Source organism: Rhineura floridana, chromosome 4 (genome assembly GCF_030035675.1).
Source record: "Rhineura floridana isolate rRhiFlo1 chromosome 4, rRhiFlo1.hap2, whole genome shotgun sequence".
In the NCBI taxonomy this organism is placed as follows: Eukaryota; Metazoa; Chordata; class Lepidosauria; order Squamata; family Rhineuridae; genus Rhineura; species Rhineura floridana.
Window position 1 is genome coordinate 206,805,233 of NC_084483.1, and position 22,649 is coordinate 206,827,881.

The 22,649-nt window shown below is 47.8% G+C and overlaps 1 protein-coding gene across 10 annotated transcripts in view; it reads right to left on the reverse strand.

The window, feature by feature from the left end:
- NCOA1 (nuclear receptor coactivator 1) overlaps positions 1-22,649 on the reverse strand; it is a 393,348-nt gene that overhangs the window by 68,488 nt on the left and 302,211 nt on the right. For all 10 annotated transcript variants that reach the window (XM_061625852.1, XM_061625854.1, XM_061625846.1 and 7 more), the window contains 2 exons: positions 13,632-13,726; positions 8,794-8,971 (listed from right to left, as the gene is read on the reverse strand). In XM_061625852.1, coding sequence (XP_061481836.1) covers positions 8,794-8,971; positions 13,632-13,726 — 273 coding nt within the window. The remainder of the gene's footprint in view (positions 1-8,793; positions 8,972-13,631; positions 13,727-22,649) is intronic.

Genomic DNA, 22,649 nt, shown 5'->3' on the forward strand with positions numbered 1-22,649 from the left:
CCAGTTCATCCTGATCCAAAAACCACAGCAATTTATACTAAATACTGTGTATCTGAGATATGACTATATGTTATAAAGTAGCAATCTGCAACCTTGTCAGACCTGGGACCTACCTTGAGCCCAAACATGCATGTGAGGACCTACTTAATTGCTTACTGTATGGTGGCAATGACACTGTTGTGACTCACCTTAGGTCAACTGGACTCACCACTTGAAGACTAATGCTATACAGAGCAAGGCTGGGGGACCTGAAGCCCTCTGGATGTTTTTGGACTACAATCCCCATCATCTCTGACCACCAGCAATGTTGGCCGAAGCTGATGGGAGCCGGAGACCAACAACATCTTGGAGGGTGCCACTTTAGCTATCCCTGCTGTGACGTATACTAGAAAGTATACGAGAGGAACAAAGCCCTCTTCAGGATGCTCCTCATACAGGCATTATCCACCCTGACTGTTACTCTATCAATCCCTGCTGAGACTGGCTGTTGCCTAGAATTTAAATGATGCAAGCTGATGAGTTGGAGGAAGCATATCTCCCACTGCTGATCTTGAGCTACTTCAGCCTCTGCTGTGGGAATTCCTAGCCGTCTCAGTCCGAGTGACCAGCCCTTCTGTGCGCTAACGCCTGCGCTCCCCAACTCTCTCCTAGGCACGGCACTCCCCACAGATTAGGATCCGATAGCTGCTGGCCTTTCTGTGACTTCTGGTCTGTGAATGAGCATGCCTGAATAGAGACTGCATGTTTGTGCACTGTGCGCATACATGCATATGTATGTATGCATGGGCATGTAGGACTGCAGTTGGCAGAAGGGTCCAAGTAGTGAGAGGAGGGAGATTTGGTGTTCTTACCTCTGCCCTCACTTTCCACCCACCCTGTCAAGCCCCAGAGGACACTTGCAGAGTGGAGTGGGAGGAGGAAAGGAAAGTTATCTCCTTCCACCTTCCCTGCTCTCTCTCTAGCCACTTATTGCAAGTCCCCACTTGTTTTACATAAAGTGCTCAGTGTGTTGTTAATGGTTCCTTGTTCCCTTGGGAGAACGGTAATTTTTGCAGTTTGCAGCCTTCTGCAGGAGGCAGCCGTAACAGCTATGAGAGTTTACCGGGTCAGTGGCTTGTCAACTAATAAGGCTTTAGCAAATAGGCCATAACTTTGATAAATGGAGCTGTGTTCAGCAAGAAGAGCCTTATCATCGACTCGATTAAACGCTGGCAAGGTTGACAGGCCACAGAGATGACCTACCTTGAACAAAACATTGATCCGTGAGCAGCTACACCCTTCTCCATTGAAACCAACCGTGCATTCAGTAAGGAACTGACCAAAGAGCACCCTTTGTGCCTGCGGTCACAGCTTTAGTCTGCTGCTTAGGCTAGCACTCAGCAAGCAACTTGCATTTTTAGCCTTGCAGCCTCCATAACAGCAGAAAGCAAAGCTTTTACATCTGCTGGGGTTTCTGGTTGAGTAGTCAACTGAGGTTCTTACTGGGAATTACATTAAGATGCTCTTGAGTAAGATATTATTTTAAAAATGAGTTTAAATGCAGATTAAATGACACACATTCGGAATGGCAGCAAGCAAGTTGTCAACAGGATTAAATTGGATCCCGGTTGCAAAATAGAGCCGCCTCCTAATCTCCCCAACCACCCGCAAGTGCTCTTGAGTGCAGCTTGCACCTACTCAACCTCTGCACCTTCCAAGTAGCATTCAGCCAACTAAGCTAAGACTTCAAAGAGCTGAAAGGAACCAAATACCTAAAAATGGACTGTATCAAGCGCTGGAAGGAAAAGGATGTCCTATGCTTTCCAGGCACTTATGTCTTGCTCCCCCAGTCACATTTTCTCCAGACTACAAAGCTACAACTTCTTAAGAGAGGCCACAAGACATTCATCCCACTGTTATTCCACTTTAAACGGCCATGGCTTCCCCCAAAGAATCATGGGAAGTGTAGCTTGTGAAGGGTGCCGAGAGTTGTTAGGGGACCCCTATTCACATCACAGAGCTACAGTTCGCCAAAGTGGTTTAGCAGTCATTTCCTCTTCCCAGAAAACTCTGAGAATTGTAATTCTGTGAGGGAAACAGGAGTCTTCAGACAGCATTCGGCACCCTTCACAAACTCCACTTCCTTGGATTCTTTGAGGGAAGCCTTGACTGTTTAAAGTGGAATAATAGTGGAATACATGTCTGGTGTGAATGTGGCCCCTCTCTTCACAACAGGGATGGGATCTGTTGGCTGGTGCCGGTTTGAAAGTATTCCATTGACCTAACAGGCTGGCATCAATTCGAGTTCGTTCTGTATCCACTAGCCACTACTTTTATCAATCCATGTGTTTTTTATAAATAAACTATAAACTTACAAAAAAAACACTTTTTTTCCTGCTTGGAAAAATATTGATATTAATATTGATATTTTAAAAGGAAATATCAATATTTTAAAAGGAAATATCAATAAATTATCACTTTTACAATTGATGATTCAGAGGTGGACTTTTTTAAAAAAAAGTCTGTTTTCAAAAATAGCCGTGGAAATTCGCTACATTAAAACTCAATCCTCAGCAATTGAGAATAAGCGAATTAATGGAAAATTCAGTACCAAATCTGAATTGGGGAGAATTCTAGCACAACCCTACTTCACAAGTAAGAATATGCAACCCCCTTAAGCAATCTAGATGCCCTCAGGGAATCACATCAACTGAAAACTGACCCTTCTAACTGCACCTTTAAGCTTTCCTTTAACTAACATCTTTATTTTTATTTTATTTTGTTTTTAAAAGAGAGAGATTCCCTTCTCTGAAATTAAATAGAGGACCAGGCTGGGGCAATCTTCCATTCCTAGATAATTAGCTCTACTGAGACAGTTCTACATCTGTATAGATGTATACATTATACATCTATACAGTATAGAAATTAAATTATACGGTATAGAAATTAAATAAAAAATGGAAATTTTACTCACAGTGAATTTCTATTTGTAGATAGTGCTGGAGGACATTCCTCAGTAGGGATGACTCCTCCTACTGGTCGTGACAGGCAGGGTCTCTAAGCTTCTTTGTAGCCTCTCCTGTGGGAGGAGTCGTCCCTCTCTCCAGACCGAACTGACAGAGCCAGGAACACTCCTCAGGCCCATATCCACATCTTCCCAGACGTCCCTAGAGTGGAAGCCTATACCAGGAGAAGCTGAAGAAAAGCGACAGACCAACACGGAACCTACGTGCTGGAAGACAGGTCACACATGAAGGGAAACACACAATACTAAACAACGTGTGCAAATGTAAGGCGCTGGCAGAAGCCCCAACTCCCCCACTCCCCCTCCCGCTCCAGAAGGTTGAAGCAGAGGAATGAGAGGTGGGTGGAATGTCCTCCAGCACTATCTACAAATAGAAATTCACTGTGAGTAAAATTTCCATTTTTGCTAGATAGTGCTGGAGGACATTCCTCAGTAGGGATATGACAGAGCAGTGTACTAGGACTCCGGGTGGGATTCCTCTAGCTAGGAGGCAACACCTTCTGGAGCACCTTCCTACCAAATGCAGCATCAGCTGATGAGAATGAGTCCATTTTATAGTGCCTGATAAAAATGTGTGGAGAAGCCCATGTAGCCGCCCTACAGATATCCATTATGGGGAACCCCCCCTAAACGCTGCTGAAGCCGCTGCCCCCCTAATTGAGTGTGCTGTGGTACCCAATGGAGGTTCCCTACCCAGAGCTTCATATGCATGTGCTATAGCCGCTCTGAGCCAGCGTGAGATAGAGTAGGTTGTTACCTTACACCCCTTTGATTTCCCAGAGAAGGCCACAAAGAGGGCCTCAGACCTCCTGAACTCTAAGGTACGATCCAGGTAGAAACGAAGAGCCCTCCTCACATCAAGTGAGTGCCACCTACGTTCCTGGGCACAGGAGGGAGCGGGGCAGAATGGAGAACCACTTTCTGCGACCTATGGAAAACAGAATTGATTTTAGGTAGGAATGCCGGGTCTGGTCGGAGGACCACCTTGTCCTGGTGGAACACGTACAGTTGAGGGTCCAAAGATAATGCCCCCAACTCAGAAACTCTGCGGGCCGACGTAATGGAAACCAGAAAAACTGTTTTGAATGTCAAGAGGTTCAGACAGCAGGTAGCCATCGGTTCAAATGGCGGTCCTGTCAACGCCGTCAGCACCCAGGTAAGGTTCCAGTTTGGAAACCTGTGAATCATTGATGGGGAAACCAGCGTCACCCCTCTTAAAAAAAAACATTTAAGGAATGGGTTGGAGGAAAGAGGGGGCCCCCCCAGGCATAACAAAATGCTACTAAGAGCTGCAGCTTGTCTCTTGATTGTGGCTGCGCTCAGACCCTTATCTAGGCCCGACTGGAGGAACCCTAGGGGACCCCTGATGTCTCGAGACCAAGGTTCAGCTGTATTTGCAGAGCACCAGGACAAGAAAACCTTCCACGTGGACGAGTAAACCCAGTTCGTGGACTGTCTACGCGAGGCCAGTAGCGTGTCGAGCACTTTCCCCTTAAAGCCCTTACCGCTCAACCACAACCGCTCAGTCTCCAAGCTGTTAGCCGGAACAGCTCTGGTCGAGGATGGCAGACTGGTCCCTGAATCAGAAGATCCGTTCGAGAGGGTACCTACCAGGGTGTCTTGACTGACATGTTCAGTAGGTCCGGAAACCAGGGACGTCGAGGCCAATGGGGTGTCACTATAATAAATTCCGCCTTCAAGGTCCAAACCCGCTGGATCGTGCGTTGTATCAGCCCAAACGGAGGAAAGGCGTACAGGAGGCCTTGTGGCCACGGTGTGACTAGTGCGTTTGTGCCGAGCCTGGTGACATGGATTTCTTGTGAAGAACCTGTCTAGCTGTGTGTCTGCGGGTGTGGCAAAGAGATCCACTACTGGTTCTCCCCACCTGCGCACCACCTGTTGGAAAACTTCTGGGTTCAGTTGCCATTCTGCCTCCTTGATGGCTGTCCTGCTGAGCCAGTCGGCTACAAAGTTGTTTGTGCCCGCCAGGTGTTCAGCCTTCAGCGAGGCAAGATGCCTCTACGTCCATTTGAACAGGCGCTCCGCCTCGAGCATTAGGCCCTTCAATCTCGTGCCCCCTTGTCTGTGGACATAAGATTTCGCCGATGAGTTGTCGGTGCGTATGAGGAGATGCTTCCCCTTGATCTCTGGGGCGAAGACCTGTAGCCCCAGTCTGATGGCCCGTAACTCCAGTATATTTATATTGAGCTCCGCCTCCATTGCAGACCATGTCCCCAGGGCTACACTGTGGTCCAGGTGAGCCCCCCATCCGTACAAGCTCGCATCTGAGCTCATGATTATGCGTGGAGGATCTTCCAGGCTGACTCCGTGGGCCAACTTCTGAGGTTCCAGCCACCACCGGAGCTCTGTCCGTACTGTTGGAGGCACGGAGACCGAGCGTCTGTGTCGTAGGAGAATTGCCTCCTGGTAGGGCAGAAGGATCTGTTGTAGAGCTCTTGAGTGAAACTGGGCCCACTGAACTAGGTCGTATGCCGACACCATGGACCCCAAAAGCCGAGCTAGCCTCATCAGGTCCAATGCTGGTGCAGCAACTGCTTCCTGAAGCAACAGCTGAAGTCTCAAAGCCCTATCTTCGGTGAGCCTCATGCGGAAAAGTTGCATGTCCAGGATCGCCCCCAAGAGCGGAATAGTTTGGGATGGGGTCAGCATGCTCTGCTCCAAGTTCACTATGAAGCCCAGCCCTTGGAGCCATGATACAGTGAGATGGGTACCTGTGTGTGACTGGTCCCAGGATGGTGCTCTCACCAAGATGTCATCCAGATAGGGATGCACGCATATCCCCATTGTTCTGAGATGTGCCACCAGAACCCCCAGTACCTTGGTGAAAACCCTTGGTGCTGAGGAAAGGCCGAACGGCAAGGCCCTGTACTGGAAGTGTCTGTTGTTGTCTGCAGATTGGAATGTGTAGATACGCCTCGGAGAGGTCCACAGAGGTCAGCCATTCCTTTTGTCGACTAAGAAAAAAAAACTGAATATACCCCTGAGTTCCTCTCTGAGGGAACTACTGGCTCTATTGCCCGGATGTTCAGCAGGTGCTGGATAGCTTCCAGGTAGCGCAGGTGCTTCTCCGGCCTTCGAGACCTTGGGGTGGGTCGAAACCGGTTGTGTGGAATGCGAAGAAACTCTATAGCATATCCCATGGACACCGTGTCCAGCACCCATTTGTCTGAGGTGATGCCTCTCCAGTGGGGGGCAAACTCTAGAAGCCTTGCTCCCGCTCCGCGAGAGGCCTCTGGCAACCGCCAGTCAGGAGGAGGAGCCCTTTTGGACTCCCTTCTGGTTCCTCCCTGAGGAGAATGGGGTGCCTCCTGGTTTACAGGAGGAAGCGTGTCCACCCCCTTTGTCTTGTCTGCCCCAGCGAAGCCTGTTGGAATGCTGACTGCGAAATCTAGAGAGCTGTTTTGAGGAACAAAAAAACTGGTTCTGCCTGCCCTTCCGTTCCTCTCTTCTGGCCATAGGGAGTGCTTTCTTCTTGTCCCTAGGTTCCACCAGGTGGGCCTCTAGAGGCTCCCAAACAGCTTAGAACCTGAAAAAGGTAGGGCAGTGAGGCGGGTCTGTGACTCTGAGTCCACAGGCCACTGCCTGAGCCAAATGTTACGCCGTGCCACAGTGGAGGCAGCCATAGAGCGCGCTGCAAACTGTAGGGCATCCATGGATGCGTCGGCTGACAGGGCCGAGGCGTACACCATTTTCTTTAACCCATCCTTTACAAATTTTGGGACATCGTCCCATGCCCCAAACTCTTCAGCCCACGTAAAAACCGCTCTGGAGAAAACTGAGGAAGTGGCTGTGGCTCTGAAGCCTACTGCATCTGCCTCAAAGCTCCTGCGAAGAGCCCCTTCGACTCGCTTGTCGCACTGGTCCTTAGGCCCCCCCTCCCCTTCTGTTGGGATCACTGCAGAGCTAGCAAGAGCAGCAATAGGCGGGTCCACTGTGGGAAAACGCAGTCTTGCTATGATCCTGTCGGCAAAGACGTAATGTTTCTTTGCCCACTTGGCAGGTGGCTTTGGTTTGCATGGTGATGACCATTCAGCATCCCACACGTCATCAAACGCCTGGGGAAAGGGAACTGAAACCTGCTTAGTGTCCATGGAGGGGAAGGCCTTTTTTGCACCTGCCGAGGCTGACCGAGTGGGTGCATCGCCTCCCGCCTCAGCCTCTGGCAGTTGTAGCACTCTGCGGGCCTTGGAAAGGAGCAGCTGAAAAACCTCTGGAGCAAAGAGTCTGGGTTGCGTCTGGGTGACCTCTATTTCCTCACCCGAAAGCTCCCCCTCTTCCCTGTCCTGCTCAAGTAGGTCTTCAGAATCTGATAGTACCACCTGTGGCACAGGAGCCTGCCTGGGCGACTGTGCCTGTGCCTGCCGATCCCGAACCATTGAGGATGAGGGACCTGCATGAGTCTGTGGGGAGGAACGCCTTGCTACCCCCCCCAACGCGCTATGACCCGGGTGCTCCTTGTCACCCCTGGGTGCATCCTTAGCTGGCTCACTGTGTAAAATGTAGGAGGGTGGGGGCGAGCCCCCCCGCATCATGTCTTGATTGGAAAGGGAAGAGGACCTGGAGTGGCTGTCTCTTAAAGATGAGCTGCCATGCCTGTCCTCCCTGCTGGAGCCTGCGGAGTAGGATAAGCGCCTCCGCTTTCCCCTGTGGGGACGCTTCCTCAAATGTTTGCGCTTCTTACTTTTACGTGCGTGTGAGAGAGAGCCACTGACTTCAGAAGCAATGAGCTCTTTAACCCAGGTCATAAATTTGGGGAACAGAGTGGGGGGGAAAAACATCCATACCTTCATCTAGGAGATTCATCCCCCCCCCCCGCTGTCTACGCTCTGGGACTGAGAGTCCTCTAGGTCCCTTGCCTCCCCCACGTGGCAGGGCTCTTGGCGGGAAGGCGGAGAGGAAGCGGGTGAGGCCATAATATGGCGGCCTTGACTCCCTGACGCTGAGGGAAAAGTGCGGGAATCACTTTACAGGCGAGCCACGTTAGCGGGCACCGCTCAACCCCCTGCTGAGGAGGCAAGCCTTTGGTGAAGGGGGGGGGAGCCAGGAGCCGCGATCCCGCTGAACGCGAGGGTTGCAGAAACGCGGCTCCACGGAGCGAGGCAACAGACTCCCGTCTGGGCGGCTGCTGCTCTGCTGGCACGCTGCAGCTAGCCGCGCTCCGCCCTTCTTCGGCCTCCTTTCCGACGCCTGTGAACCCAGTCGGGTTCAGCCTAGCCTCACAAACCCCAGCCCCACGGAGTGAAGGTAGGGAAGGAGAAGGAAACAGGCAGGGAGGAATAAAACCAACGTAAGGAGAGGAGAAAATTAGCATAAGAAAAAACGCTAAGAGGAAGAATCAGAAAGCGAAAGAAAGAAGCTCTAATAGAGAGGAGAGATTAACTCTAGACCTTCACTGACCGCAGGCAGGGCCGGTCTGGAGAGAGGGACGACTCCTCCCACAGGAGAGGCTACAAAGAAGCTTAGAGACCCTGCCTGTCACGACCAGTAGGAGGAGTCATCCCTACTGAGGAATGTCCTCCAGCACTATCTAGCAAATAAATAAATAAATACATCGTGGGCACTGCTTAGGATGTCTTGAGTACCTGCCGCCTTACCTTCTCCCTGACGAAGTATTCCAAGGCACAGTGACTTTTCAGAGTATCTAGAAAAATTACCCAGTTCTTGTGACCTGAATTTACATTGCTCTAACTTGCTAGCATATTGTTTCACTGTCTTTGCAGAGCCTTTTGAAGAGGATGGATGGGGATCAGGAGAGTCCAGCTGCTTACCAAGCGACTTGGGCAGCAAGTTCTTGACGAATTCAGCGTGGTCTCCCACGTGCAAGATGCTGTAGACACTGGTATTCATGAGCTCCTCCTGGTTATAGCCCAAGTAGCTGGTCACATTCTCGGACACAAACACAATCCGCCCTTCACGATTCACAACAAAGAAGAAGCCATCGAGTGCCTGTAGGGCCGAGAACAAAACAAAGAAGCATCAAGGAAAGTGCTGTGTCAGACAGTCCAGGCTCTGGGGACCTTGGCTTGGGTCCTTCCACAGATAAAACCGTGCGTAAAGAGAACCTCTGCTTGCTTAAGGGCTGCCATGATGATGGAGGGTTGGTAAAATGGGCTGTGGGTTCTGCAAGGTCAATATGCTGAAGTCCACAGAGATGAGCATTGGCAATTTCATCATGTAGCCACTGTGTAAAAATCGGCTGCTGGCTGGACCAGGGTCAACCATGGCCACCAACCCACCAGAGAGATTTGTGTATATTGGGCTGCATTGACTTTGGTATGACATTGTGTGTGTAAGCCGCAGAGTCCACCTCTCACCACCTACTCTAGGAAATAGAAAGGTCTGGTCTGCATCACATCAGATCTGCTGAACCTAAACCATAAGCCCCCAAAGCTTCTGTTCCCTTCCCAACCCACCATTGCTAGAACTGTTGCATCTGTGTCCTTCTTTGCTGGCTAAGCCAGCAAGCGTATTGTAACTAGTATGCTCCCTTACAACCAGGGCCGGCCCCAGGTTTGCCAGGGCCCTTGGGCACAAGCCTGCCCCGAGCCCCAGTGCTCCCCTTCCACGATTCGCAGCAGGATTCCTACCGGGTATCGCACGACAGGAGCTTCGGAGCGCCCGCCATTGCCTCACTCAACCTACCTTTCTTGGCTGTCTTGTGAGGCTGTGCGCACAGCACGTGCAGGGCTACCCTTAACCAAGACGGCGACCGAGGTTTCCCTAAGGGGCTTAAGCCTCTGCCGACATCTTGGCTGATGGCAGGGATGTGCGCATGTAGCAGCCGCACAACACAGCTGAGGAAGGCAGGTTGAGCGAGGCAATGGCGAGGGCTCCAAAGCTCCTGCCCTCCAATACGCAGCAGCGATCCTGCCGCGAATCGCTGAAGGGGAGCAGAGGGGCCCCTCAAAGGCCCCTATAGCCCTGGGAGCCCTCAGCCAGGGCCCCACCTGGTCGCCCTTCGGAGCCAGCCCTGCTTACAACACTGGGCATGCCTAGTATAATGAGAGGAAATGGTTGCTAAGATTGGTGCATCAGCAGCGACTAGGTGCCTGGGCTAGGTTGATAATCCCCAGGACAGGAGGTAAAGTAGTGACCTGACTGCATAGTTTGAGCAATGCTAGTCTCTCAAGCACTGGATCCCTTTCTACAAACCCAGCTTGAGTTTAAAAGAAAGAAAGAAAGAAAGAAAGAAAGCAGATGCACTCCTCAAACATTTAAAGCAGGAACTGGCTTGTCTGTGGTTAGATGTTGTTGGACTCCAGCTCCCATCACCCATGTTCATTGACCATGCTAATGGGGGCTGATGGGAGTTGGAGTCCAGCAACACCTGGGAGGGCCACAGGTCCCCCATCCCTGATTTACAGTTTGAAAGATCTAGATGGAGGCAGGTCAACATATTCCAGTGCCGGAGGCAGAAAACCCTAATGGGCATCACCTTTCACAATTAACACTGAGTACCTCTCGGTTCAGATGAAATATCTGGAATGTGTGGCATTTCACAGAGTATTGAGGGATGGCAAACAAACTCTAGCAAGAGTCTGGTGGATTTCTGTTTGTTGTACATTTTTCAAAACAGGGTGGAGAGATCTCCCTCGGGTATGGTTCAGGGATGCTTAAGCACTGCTTGAGATCGGAGGGAGTTGATGAAGGCCTGCCCCTTCATAATTTGAGACTATATATTCACAGGCACAACCACCCACATGTGCATATCTGGCAACATTTGCTCCCCTTACCCAGATAATTGACTGCCTCGCTAAGCAGGCAGACATCATTTACTTGGCTTCACACTCTTTATGTTTCATTGGAATAATTGCACTTTCCTCATCCTGCTGCATTAGCTGTTGGAAACAGAAAGCAAGCAACCTCCCCCCCCCAAAAAAAAATGGCCCATGACCTGCAATTTCCCTTAGTCACAGCTGTTGCCTGTTACTAAGCAACCAGAGGCTTCTGAGCGCACACCCACGTGCACACACACACACACACGCTGCAGAGCCAGGCAGGTTCCTGTCTCCATTAAAATCTCTCCCCGCCCTTAACTTCCTGCCTGTTTCAGTACACCTTCCAGCCTTACCATAAAAACCAAATGCTCTAGGTTTTTACAAAGTATTTAGTAAAGGAAAAGCAGTATGAATAAGTCAGGCAGGAGATACAGCAGGCAAAGGGAAAGAATCAGTAGCTCAGAAACTGTAGCAGGTGTAAATCAATCTCTGTTCCATTAGCGCAGCCAGTCTGATGCCCAACCAGCGTGCAACTGGTACTGAATAATCCATGTCTGGAAATTAGGAACAGGGCCCTTTCCTTTCACCTGAGTATCTTAAATTGGAGAGCAATAATATATATAATTTATTTTTAAAAGCCATACTGCTGTGTTTCAATAGAAATCAAGCGAGGAGGGGGCACATGTATCACAAGATAACAACATAATGAGCCTCTGGGCTCTTCCAGAAGGTGCCCCCCCGGGGGTAACATGACATTATGATAGTGTTTCTCATGTCTGCCACACTCTCTCTGCTCCCTGCATACTGGGAAGGGAGCCACATGGGCTTCTGCAATTATGTGGTTGAGCAAAGGAGCGGGCAAGTACACACAACCTGCCAAGTAGGGAGGGGAGAAGAGACAGCTGAACATTTATTTATTTATTTCTTAAACTTATATACCGCCCGACTAGCAATAGCTCTCTGGGCGGTTAACATAAAATTGGCAAGGCATTCTAAGTGGCATGGATAAGCATGGGGGGGGGCATGGTTTGTGACACATCTCACAGTGCCTATTCTGAAAAGGGGATTAGACAAATTCATGTAACGTACTGTGGGTCTCTATCAATGGCTAACTGCCAAGACAGCTCAGGGGAACTTCCAGGTTCAGAGGAAGTTTACCAGCGCCTGGGGGACAAACAGGGAGGGCTGTTGCCACCACGCTGTGCTTGAACGCTTCCCAGAAACACTTTGTTGGCCACGAAGGGAAGAAAGACGTGGCACTACATGGACCCCTGGTAAGACCCAGCAGGGTCCTCTTACCTAGTGGTGTCAAAGTAGCATCCAATGAGTGCACATGATACTAAGACCATCACTCCACAGCTAAATACCTGTGGGCAGTGATAAATAGAATCTTAGTGCCACATGCACAGAGGGGGAAGCCCGTTCGGCAGAATAGCCTTTAGCACAACAGGCAATTTTTAGCCTGGCCGGGACTGTCAACAGCTCATGACTTGGGTCAATACATTTGAAGCTAGGACATAAATTGCTGGGTGTTGTCCTTATTCCAAGGCAGACGGCTTTAATCTTAAGCAGGTCACTGATGCTTCAAACAAATTGTCCCCAGGTAAAGATTTGCAATAGGGTAGCGACATGCTTACTGTTGTGCCGGTTCCAGTGCATCTCCACCTCTGTTTTCTGAAAAGAGGAGCTCATGATGCTAGTCAAATTCAGCCCTTTTTTACTCTAAAATCTGGTTGGATCAGCTCGAGTGCTTTTTTTTTTTAAATTCAGCTTCAGACAGATTGCATAACTGATTAGTAGATCAACTCATTGCCCCTCCAGGTGTGGCCAATGGAAATGCTTTGCTGAGGGCTCAGGCAGAGACAGTGATTGGCTCAATGCTTTGCTGTGGGCGGTCCTAAAAGGCATGACGCCAGCAGTGGGGAAGGGAGGTATGTTCCGCAAAGGGCAGTGTCGCTTCAAAACACAGCCAGAAAAGCCATTCCTGCTGCTTTTGAAGCAACTTGTGCACCCACAGCCTTAGATATGAAGTGGAAAAGCTGCTACAGATGACAGGTAAAGGAGGAATTGCCTTCTTTCTTTTTTTTTTTTAGGAAGGATGTGCTGCAGAAGTCTTAAAACATGTAGTCCTGCTGCCAGAGTGACTTCTGCCATGCTTCTGCTTTGCAAGAGTTGAGCGAAGGGCTAACAGGTCCTGCTTCTCCACACATTTGCTCATGCAGTTCATTTTGTTCGTGGTACATCACCAGGTCTAATCAATGTTATAAGAAGAGCCTGCTGGATCAGTCCAGAGGCCCATCTAGTCCAGCATCCTGTTCTCACAGTGGCCATCCAGATGCCCATGGGAAGCCCACAAGCAGGACCTGAGCGCAAGAGCACTCTCCCCTCCTGTGGTGTTCAGAGGCAGGCTGCCTCTGACTGTGGAGACAGAGCACAGCCATCATGGCTAGTAGCCATCAATAGCACTACCCTCCATGAATTTGTCTAATTCTCTTTTAAAACTACCAGTTTATCTGGGACAGATGTTAGATTAATTGACCTAAAATCTCTTTTTTTGTTAAAAAAAATCCTTCTCTGCAACTATGAATACTAAACATTTTTTAAAAACTAACATTCATACTGGATTCATACTGAGGAACTGCACAAGAACTGCCTCACGGGCTGTCTGTGGTACCAATTGTCTCCCTAGATTTAAGGAACAACTAGGCACATTGAATCCATTTGCCAAAGCCATTTTTCTAACCTATTTTGTAAATGTTGGGTTCTGTGGCCCCTTATTTCCACTCTCAGGATAATCTTAAAGGAATACTCCTTCCCGATATTTAAAGGGTTTTGGCATTATAAATACAGAAAAGCTATTGGAGCAGCTGCCTCCCTTAAGCACATACCTCCAGAAGAAGAGGCCCCAAGGATTCCTTTTCAATCACTCCTTGGCTGCTGGACGAGATATCACATTTCTGGACATCATCATCAGCTGTTTTTTCTGCAACAAAGAAAATGGCACTTTTAGGCAAAGAGAGTTCACTTTCAGCTTTAAGTACATCTTAGCCGTTCCGAAGAGTACGTACAGAAAACAGAACAACTGCCTAAATCACTTTTGCCAATAAGGTCAGGGACTAGGAACATGTAAGGAAAAACACACACTCACACACACACAGAGGGTAATACCACATTGCCGAAGCAAAATCAGGCCATCCATTTACAGGCAGAGGCAGTTTTTGTTTAGAAACAAAAGGGCCAAACCCTTGCTCTTGAAGAGGAGTTTGTCAGGTGTGGCTCAGATGGAGAGGGGAAAAATGTAGCAGGGTCAGGAACAGGAGAGCTGACTAAAGCTGATGAGTCAGTCTAACGACTGAGAGGGAACTGCTGTGGTCACGCAGGTAATGGAGCAATGCTGGGTTGAGGACAACAGCAGCTGATATGAGAGGCAGACTGTTGAGCAGCATGATGCCAGGCCCAGCAACATTTCAATTGCTCATGCTCAGGGTCTGACCATCCTAGTGAGTGTGAGGAGGAATCCTGGCCAGCTTACACTGCTAATATTAAGTTTAGTTTGCACCTTTTCATGCAATGTGCGCTGTGAGCTCTCTGCAAGTGACTGCTGTACTCTCTAATAGTGTCACATGATTTGCACAGATTATTTGGGGGGTGGGGGGAATTGAAAAATAACTGCCTGCAGCTGAGGATTAGACTGGCCAGGGATGGTGGTGGTTGCTGATGCCTTCCAGCTCAATGGCTTTGAGAGAGTGTGCAATCCCCCCCACACACACACACACCTCACACTTTCCAGCTGTCTTTGCACATGCTGGGGGAATAGAGCTGAAAAACACACTTAAAGAGGAGGCCCAACGCACAGGACAGGATGAAAGATTTCCCTCCCAAATAGCCAGCCCCTGGGCCAGGAGCACAACTCAGGATAAGGATGTGTTAGAAGGGACCCCCCCAACTTCATACATTCAGAGTAATGCAATGGTTTCCCATTCTAATCCTTTAATTGGGCTGTGGAATCCTCCTCCAACTTTAGCAAAATAGTTTCATACAGAACTTCTAAGCCTATTATTCTAAAGAATTATCAGACGGAATGAGGCGCCATTGTTTGGGCCATTGTGCCCGGGAGCCCTTTTTATCTCTTGGCTTCAGAAACATGGCGGCATTCAGAGACCTTCCTAAGCTGAAAGCAGAATTAAGATCAGGAGTAGCCAAAATGCAATGTCGCCACTCCCCAAATCCAGGTCTTCTCTTAAATTTAATCCACACCTGCTGATGAGCATTTAAATTTTATGGTTGAAGTGGTAACTTTAAAAAGCATTTCTGTACATTCCAGAATATGAAGGCCCTCTTGGTTGGCTCTAAGCTGGGCTGGGGAACTGGGACAGGGTGTTTGTCCCCTGAACTTGTTTCTGGGACCAGGAGCAGCAAGTGGCAGAAACCACATACTGGTCTGTGAACAATGATAATGCTCTCTTCCTTTTCCCAATTTCATCAAAAAAGGACCAGTATGCTTCTAAGTAAAAAATCTCCCAATGTATACTAGCCAAAAATTGGACAGGGCTGATACTGGTATGCCTCAATTAGGGATGGGTGAGAAATTTGATTCAGTTCACATTTCAAGCTGAATCTGTCAAATTCGTACTTTCTGAAACAATATGCAAATCAAATCATAGTCATCCTTCAAAAGTTACACTTATTTGAATTTTGCAATGCAGTTTGCCAACCAACGTTTACAAAAGTGCCTATGTTAGGGGAAAGTGTGTACAAAAATGAATATATGAGTGCATTGTATGACAAAAAATTGCTTGCAAAAAATGTGTACATTAATCAAAACTCCTACAAATGTGTTTATTAGAAGAAATACACACTAAAATGCTGAAGAATTTTTATGAGATTTTTTTTAAAAATCACAAATTGCTACAGAAAAGTGGAAAACTGAATTCAAGATTGGAAAAATGAGGAACAGAGAGAACTGAAACGGATAAACCTTTCCATCCCTAGCCCCCATTGGAAAACTGTGTGTGTGACCGGGGGAGGGGTATCTTCCTTAAGCTGCACTCGCCTTTAATATCTGCCACCTGTGCCTACCATTCTAGTCAAACGTAAAAATTCTAGTCATCACTGACTTATTAGGATGCAGAGACATTAATGGCAAACTCTCTCCTATCAGACAAAGCAGAAAAGGCAGCCATCTTTCAGGGTACTGATAAATTCCCTGGGCTCCTGCTGGAAGGAACGGTGGGACATAGATCAAATAATAAAATTACGCCCACTGCACTGGAGCAAGGTCTCTCTCCCCCCTCCCCTCCTGTGGAAGGAGCAATATCTTTTGGGTAGCTGACATCCTGGTCTTTTGCATTCGATGACATAAATCATATTGCAGGACCTGCAGGTGATGTTCTGTTTGATGTAATAGGTCCTGCTTGTCCTAGTGCTTGTGAAAGTAGCTGTCTTCCTGAGGTACACACAGGTGATGTAGCATTTGGAGTGACAAGAAAGAGATCCAGGATCGCTGATAGGTGGCTTAAGCACAGCTCTTACTAACAGTCTGCGCAAATTTTGCCTATTTTGCACACTGCCCAGAGTGGCTGGATAGCCAGCCAGATTGGCGACTAAGAAAATAAATAAATAAATATTAAATAAATAAATAAATAAATAAATAAATAAATGAAATAAAAATCTGCTAGATGAGGTTTGTCAAGGCAGCCCCCAATTAGTTTTACCTAAGAAATGCCAGACCCCTGCTCCCTCTTCCAGGGGATGTGGTGGTTGAAGGAGGGAAGGGGTGGTGGTGCTCCCTAGCTTTTTATCTGCTGTTACGTTTCCTGCTGAGCTTGCTGCACCACTTAAAGACTGGAGAGCAGAGGGTACGGCTGCGGGAAGCATGCGAGATGCGAAATCCAAAGGCCAGCCAAAAACTGGGGGAAGCAGGAATCAAGAGTGGGGCCAGCATTTCTAGTCAAGCTACTCTGGAAATGGTGCAGGTTAGTCCAGCAGTGAGAGGAAGGATCCCAGGCATGGCCCAGTGCTTGGAGTCTTTTTCTCCCAGGCTTTCTGGGAAAAAGAAACAACAAATAAAAACCTCCTTATACAATGCTAGTAAGCCTTTTTGAAAAAATAGCTTCCATTTTGAATCAGCCAAAAAGGCAGCGTGTTGCCTTCATGGTCCTTCATGAAGAAATTGTTTCACATCATGACGAAGAAGAAGGAAAGCAGTTTGCTTGCCCATGACTTGCAGTGGAAATTAAAACAACACAGTGTGGCTGGCCCTGGAGAGTTCTTCCCCAAGAAAAGGCGTATCAAAACCCACTGGCCCCCTCCCACCACACAAATAATAAACTGGGGAGAGGGAGAAGGTGCCTCAACCGTCTCTTCCAGCAGGCGTTGCCTTATTGCAGATAATGCACTAAGGGTGAGGTTTGCAACCAAACAGAGTTGCATGAGAAAGTTTTGCTGTGCTCCATCAAATCCAAGAAAGGAGGAAGGTGTTGCTGTGTGACATGGTTGCACCTTGTCAGGGAACACCAGGGATGCGGTGCCTCCAAGAAGCAGGTTTCTCACGCAATTCAACAACTGTCAACTGGAGAAAACATGTCACTCTCATGCCAAGGTCACCCTCCCCTTCCTCTCTGCGATGAGTGGTAGGACAGTCTAGTGTCCCCACATCTTTAAGTTGTGTAATTATTTCTCTGTCCCAGATCATCCAGGGGAGGGGGGAGAGGAGATATACAAGATGGTGATCCTGGCACATGGCATACATTGTTCTACATCTGGTGTGAGGAACCTTAGGCCCTCCTGATGTTGCTCAACTACACCTCTCATCATCCCCAGCAAGCATGGTCAATGGCTAGGGATGATGGGAGTTGTAGTTCAGCAACATCTGGAGGGCCAAAGTCTCTTCACATCTGTTCTACATCAAACTTCACCAGCTTGGTGCCCACCAGGTTAGCAAAGGCTATTCTACATATTAGCGGTAGAGAACTTTGAAGCCATCCCACATTTCTGATAATATATGGTTCCACCCTCATGAGAATCAACATGAATTTGAGCATTACCACTGTGTAGCTTTCCATTGCTCGGCATGCTTGCTCTCAGTTCTAAGATGGCTGGTAGCCATTGACTCCCACTCACTGAGCATCAGTGGACTGCTGCAAGATCGGAGCCCCACTCCCTTTCCTATTGAAATGAATCCTCAATACTTAGGGCTATATTTGCTCATTATAATTTCCCTTTACACTTGCTTCCCTTTTCCCTTCCATCTGTCGAAATTCTGATTTCCTGCTCCACGGGGCAGGAAATTGTCTTTTGCTGGTTTTATTCTGGAAAAGCATATGTGAGCTATATCAAAGAAACAAATGCAACTGGACAATTGTCACAAAAACACAACATCCTCCAGGGAGGCGAAGGTTTGCATTCAGGTGGTCTCCAGTTCAACCACTTCAATTTAAGGATCTTAAAGTGGCACCTCCAGTTTAAGGATCTTAGAAGGTGATGAGGAGGGTACTTTTCTTTCCACCCAGAGTACAAAACACTGGGCTAGATAAGACTATTGGTTTCGTCGGCTGTAAGGAGGTTCCTGTGTTCCTAAATACCCACCAGCATATATACCCCATCTACTGGACCAAGTAGCCAAGTCCTGGCATAAGAGAGCTCAGTCTAGTCTCGTGTTGATTAGTTAAAGGGACACAGGTTTGCCAGACTGTCCTAGAAGGTCTCTGTCATACGGGCCTGGTTCTTTCTCACAAATAAGCAGACAAGATGGGAGACCTGACTCTGAATGTACCACTTCAGATAAGCAGGCACTTTTCTCATGCTCCTCCATATTTAAAAAGTCCCTGCTATAGAAAACTAGTTCACAGAGAAAGGCAAAACTGTAACTCTTCTCCCTTAAACGCTATTTTTCTTTGTGTAGGGACTACATTTTGTTTAGAGGAACGTTTCATCATGTAATCTGCCCAGCTGCAGTCTCCAGTGGTGTAAGACAAGACGTTTACCACCTCGTCTGGGTGGAGAACACAAGAGATTCAGACATGTTGAAAGAGGCAAATGGTGGAAGCCTCTATCTCAAGACATACCAGTGGAAGTTGGCAAGAATGGGTTAAGCTGAAAGACCAAGATGGCAGCTGACTCCATGGAATAGGTCCCATAAGCACAAACGGTGATCACCATGCACTCTAAAAGCAACACCACTCTACAGCAGCCCCCTCTGCTCTGGACAGCAAGGCATCAGGGAGCCCTTAGCCCAAAGCTGGTCTTTCCCCTCACACCAAGCAACTGTGTAGGCAACAGAAGACAAACAGCTATAGCTCCCTTGATGCAGAGCTTTGATTTTTAGTTAATTAAAATCAAATGTAAAGAGACTCTGGAGTGACCATAGATCACGGACTTGACGCACAGCCATGCCATTCATTAGTACCCGATACAAAATTAGTTTAATGCAGTAAAACCCACAGGAAAGAACAAGCGGCAGAAAGTGCTTAGCAGAAGGATTTTGGGGATCAGCCACACGCATGCTTGATATGTGTACGACTAGAGGCAAAAAAACAAGGAGAGAAAAAGTTGTGGGATAACAGCAAGGCTGCATAGCTGTTGGCCAAGAAGGGTGTGGGGGCCATGGTGGGCTACAGAGAGACATGTGGAGCGCCATGCGCAGCCTACAGGTTAACAAGGGAGGGGCTGATATTGTGACTAAATGATGACCTGGAATAGATACATTGCCACATAGCTGACCATCCTAGGCTATTTTCAACTTAAGGATGGAAAACAGAATATTGGTGGAGACCAAAAGAGGTTTAAAGATGTTCTCAAAGCTAATCTAAAAAAAATGTAACATAATCATTGAGAACTGGGAAACCTTGGCCCATGAGCATCCCAATTGGAGGCCGGCCATTATCAAAGGTGCTATGGACTTTGAAGAAGCACAAGTACAGGGCGAAAGGGACAAACGAGCTATGCGGAAGGCATGTCAAGCAAATCCTCATCGTGACCATCTTCCATCTGGAAACCTATGTCCTCACTGTGGGAGGCTGTGTGGATCCAGAATTGGCCTCCACAGTCACTTACAGACCCACCGTTAAAGACCTTATCTTGGAAGACAATCTTACTCGGCCATGAGTGATCGCCAATGAATGAATGAAAATGATTTTCAAGAAAAGAATAGCAGCCAATTGGGGGAAGGGGATCTGCATCAGGGCTGCAGCATTCAGGGGAGAGAGGTTTGAGCTTTTGCTCCTGTGCTGTTTTTCCACCAAAAACCCGCCCTCTCCTGGCAAGCCGCTACTGTCCCTGAAGGTGCCATTGTGTCTTCTTGGCTGTACAACTCCAGACTATGGGTGCGGGCTCATGGGACAGAATGCTGCCCCACACTAAAACAACAACATTTCCCACACACAGAAAGCAAGTGTATCAGTGAGAAGGCTAGCCTGGAGTCCTTCACTCTGGCATACTTTTATGTACAGTGGATTTTCTTGCATGAAGGAGAGTTAAGAGATCCCACTTGCAGTCTGAAGCAATACGAGCCAGTGAACCACCTCACTTGCTGTTTGTAAGGATGACTAGGCCAGCCTTTCTCAACCTGATGCCCTCCAGTTGTTTGGGACTACAGCTCCCATATATGAAGAAAGAAAAATCAATTTTCCTGCAGCACTGGCAACGCTGTCCCAACCAGGCTAGGGCCTTGTTTGAACCTATTTGATAATCCAGTCCTGGTCAAAATGGTCTTTATCTATATCATCCGGAGGGGGGGAGGAAGAAAGTGTGCAGAGCTGGTATGGCAGATCCACAATCTTTCAATGTATTACCGGCATGGAGGTTGCAGACCACCAGTGGCCACAGTTTGAGAACCTCCGATTAAGGGTTTTCGGCTTTACAAGTGTAGGATTCAGCTGCGCTGACCTGTGGCTCTCACCTCTCAATTATGGCTCTAAAACAAATGATGCCTGACTTTAGTGCCAAGGCATACCTGGCAGCTGAAATGCACAGCCAGGCCAGAACTACTCAAATATGATGTATTGTGGAAAGACCTCAGGATGTTGGTGGGGTTTTTCACTGTGAAATATTTCTTACTCTCTATAGCATTGTCACCACCTGATGCATTAAAGCCTCCAAGGTGCCCTCAAGCATTTGGTCTTCCACCAGAAATAGCTGCCATCTAGATGGCCAATTCATTTCCTCAGGAGATGAAAATTTATCAATATCTTAAGTCATTTCTCTTGAAAAGTGAAGAAGTGTCATTGATTAGTAATCATTTTGTAGTTCTCCTTGAGCAAATTATGATCTGTATCTTCAGAGGAAAGTTCCCATTAGATATTTATTATTTATTTCTTTTACTTAAAATATTTCTATCCCGCCCTTCTACCCTACAATAGGGCACTCAGGGTGGCTACAATAAAAATAAAAAAAATAAAAAAAGCATGACCTCTTGCCATCACGATTTCTGCCAGGTGACTCCCTAAGCCAGGGATGGGGAACAATGTTCAGCCTGAGGGCCGCATTCCCTTCTGCTGGGCCACATGCCAGTGTCAGGCAGGGCCAGAAGCGTAAGTGCTCAGTCCCCACTGTGCTATTTAAAGTGCTTTCCCCACTTCATTCTTCCCCTCCTCCCAAAGGTTTTAAATAAACAAACTTCTGTCAGCCTCAGAGTTCCCTGGAGCCTGTTGATATCACCTGCAGGTGCAGCAGTGGAGTCACTGTGGCTACACAAGGGAGCAGCACTCACAGAAGGAAATAAATAGTACACTAATAGCTATTTTTTTATTAGTTGTTTTTGTATCCAGCCCTTATTACCGCAGGAGCCCAGGTTGGCTAACAACAATAACAAAATACAAAACATAACAAAAGGTAATTGAAACTTCAAAAGAATCTATACCAGACTATTAAAACAGTGAGCGATACAGCTATCGCTAATTTGAGATCACCATACGAAAACTCTCAGCCCAGCAGATCAAATCCCTGGCAGAGGTGGGGAAGTTTTAGCCCTGTGGCTAAAAACAGGGTGTGTGTGTCCCAGGCTATGGTCTGAAGGCACATGACGACAGCACCCTGCTGCAGCTAAGCAGGGTCAGGTCTGGTCAGTGCATGGATGGGTGACCGCCTGGGAACCATATGTAAGCCACCTTGGGTTTCATGAAAAAAGAAAGGCAGGGTATAATAAATAAATAAACAAATCTCCCAAGGCAAAACATTCCACAATATAGGTGCAGCCACAGAAAAGGCTCTCTTCCCTTCCTCCTCCTGTCCCAACCAACCATGCCCTGGCCACAGAAGGCACACACAAATGAGAATCTCCCCAGCAGATCTCAGGGAGAAGATGCCAAGAGTCTTTTTGAAGCTTGCGGTCTTACACGGTTTTGTGAACAAACTTGAGTCCAATTAACTCACTACAGCTGACAAAATCCACTGAGAATTTTTTCCTGCACGTTCCCCTCTGAAACGAAAGGGGTGTGTGTGTGTCTCCAGAGTTCTACGCCCTTCGTGTCTCATTATGGAGGAACCATTTCAGAGCTTAAGCAGAAGCCAAAGAGCAACCACAGTGGCACCACTTTTCACAATAACAGCAAAAGGAAGTCATTTCTAGAGACCACACAAACATTAATACTCCACTGGTGCCCTAAGAAGTTGAAAGGCTGCTTGCCTGAACTGTGACAGGAAAAATTATGCAGCACTGACTGAACACAAAATTAATGCGGACTGCCTGCCTGCTGATGTCTTGCTTCTTAAGGAATGCGGTACTAATTGCGCATTCCCCCTCCCCTTTTGCAGTCATTAATCCAAAGATGGTTAGTTCTCCACTCATCAAAAACCAAGATCCAATCAAACTTTTTTCAGTTGGGCCCCCAGATCATTTTCTTGACCATCTAATGATTTCAGTAATGGCTTCACCTGGAGATGGCCAGGCTCCAAATGCCATCGTCAAA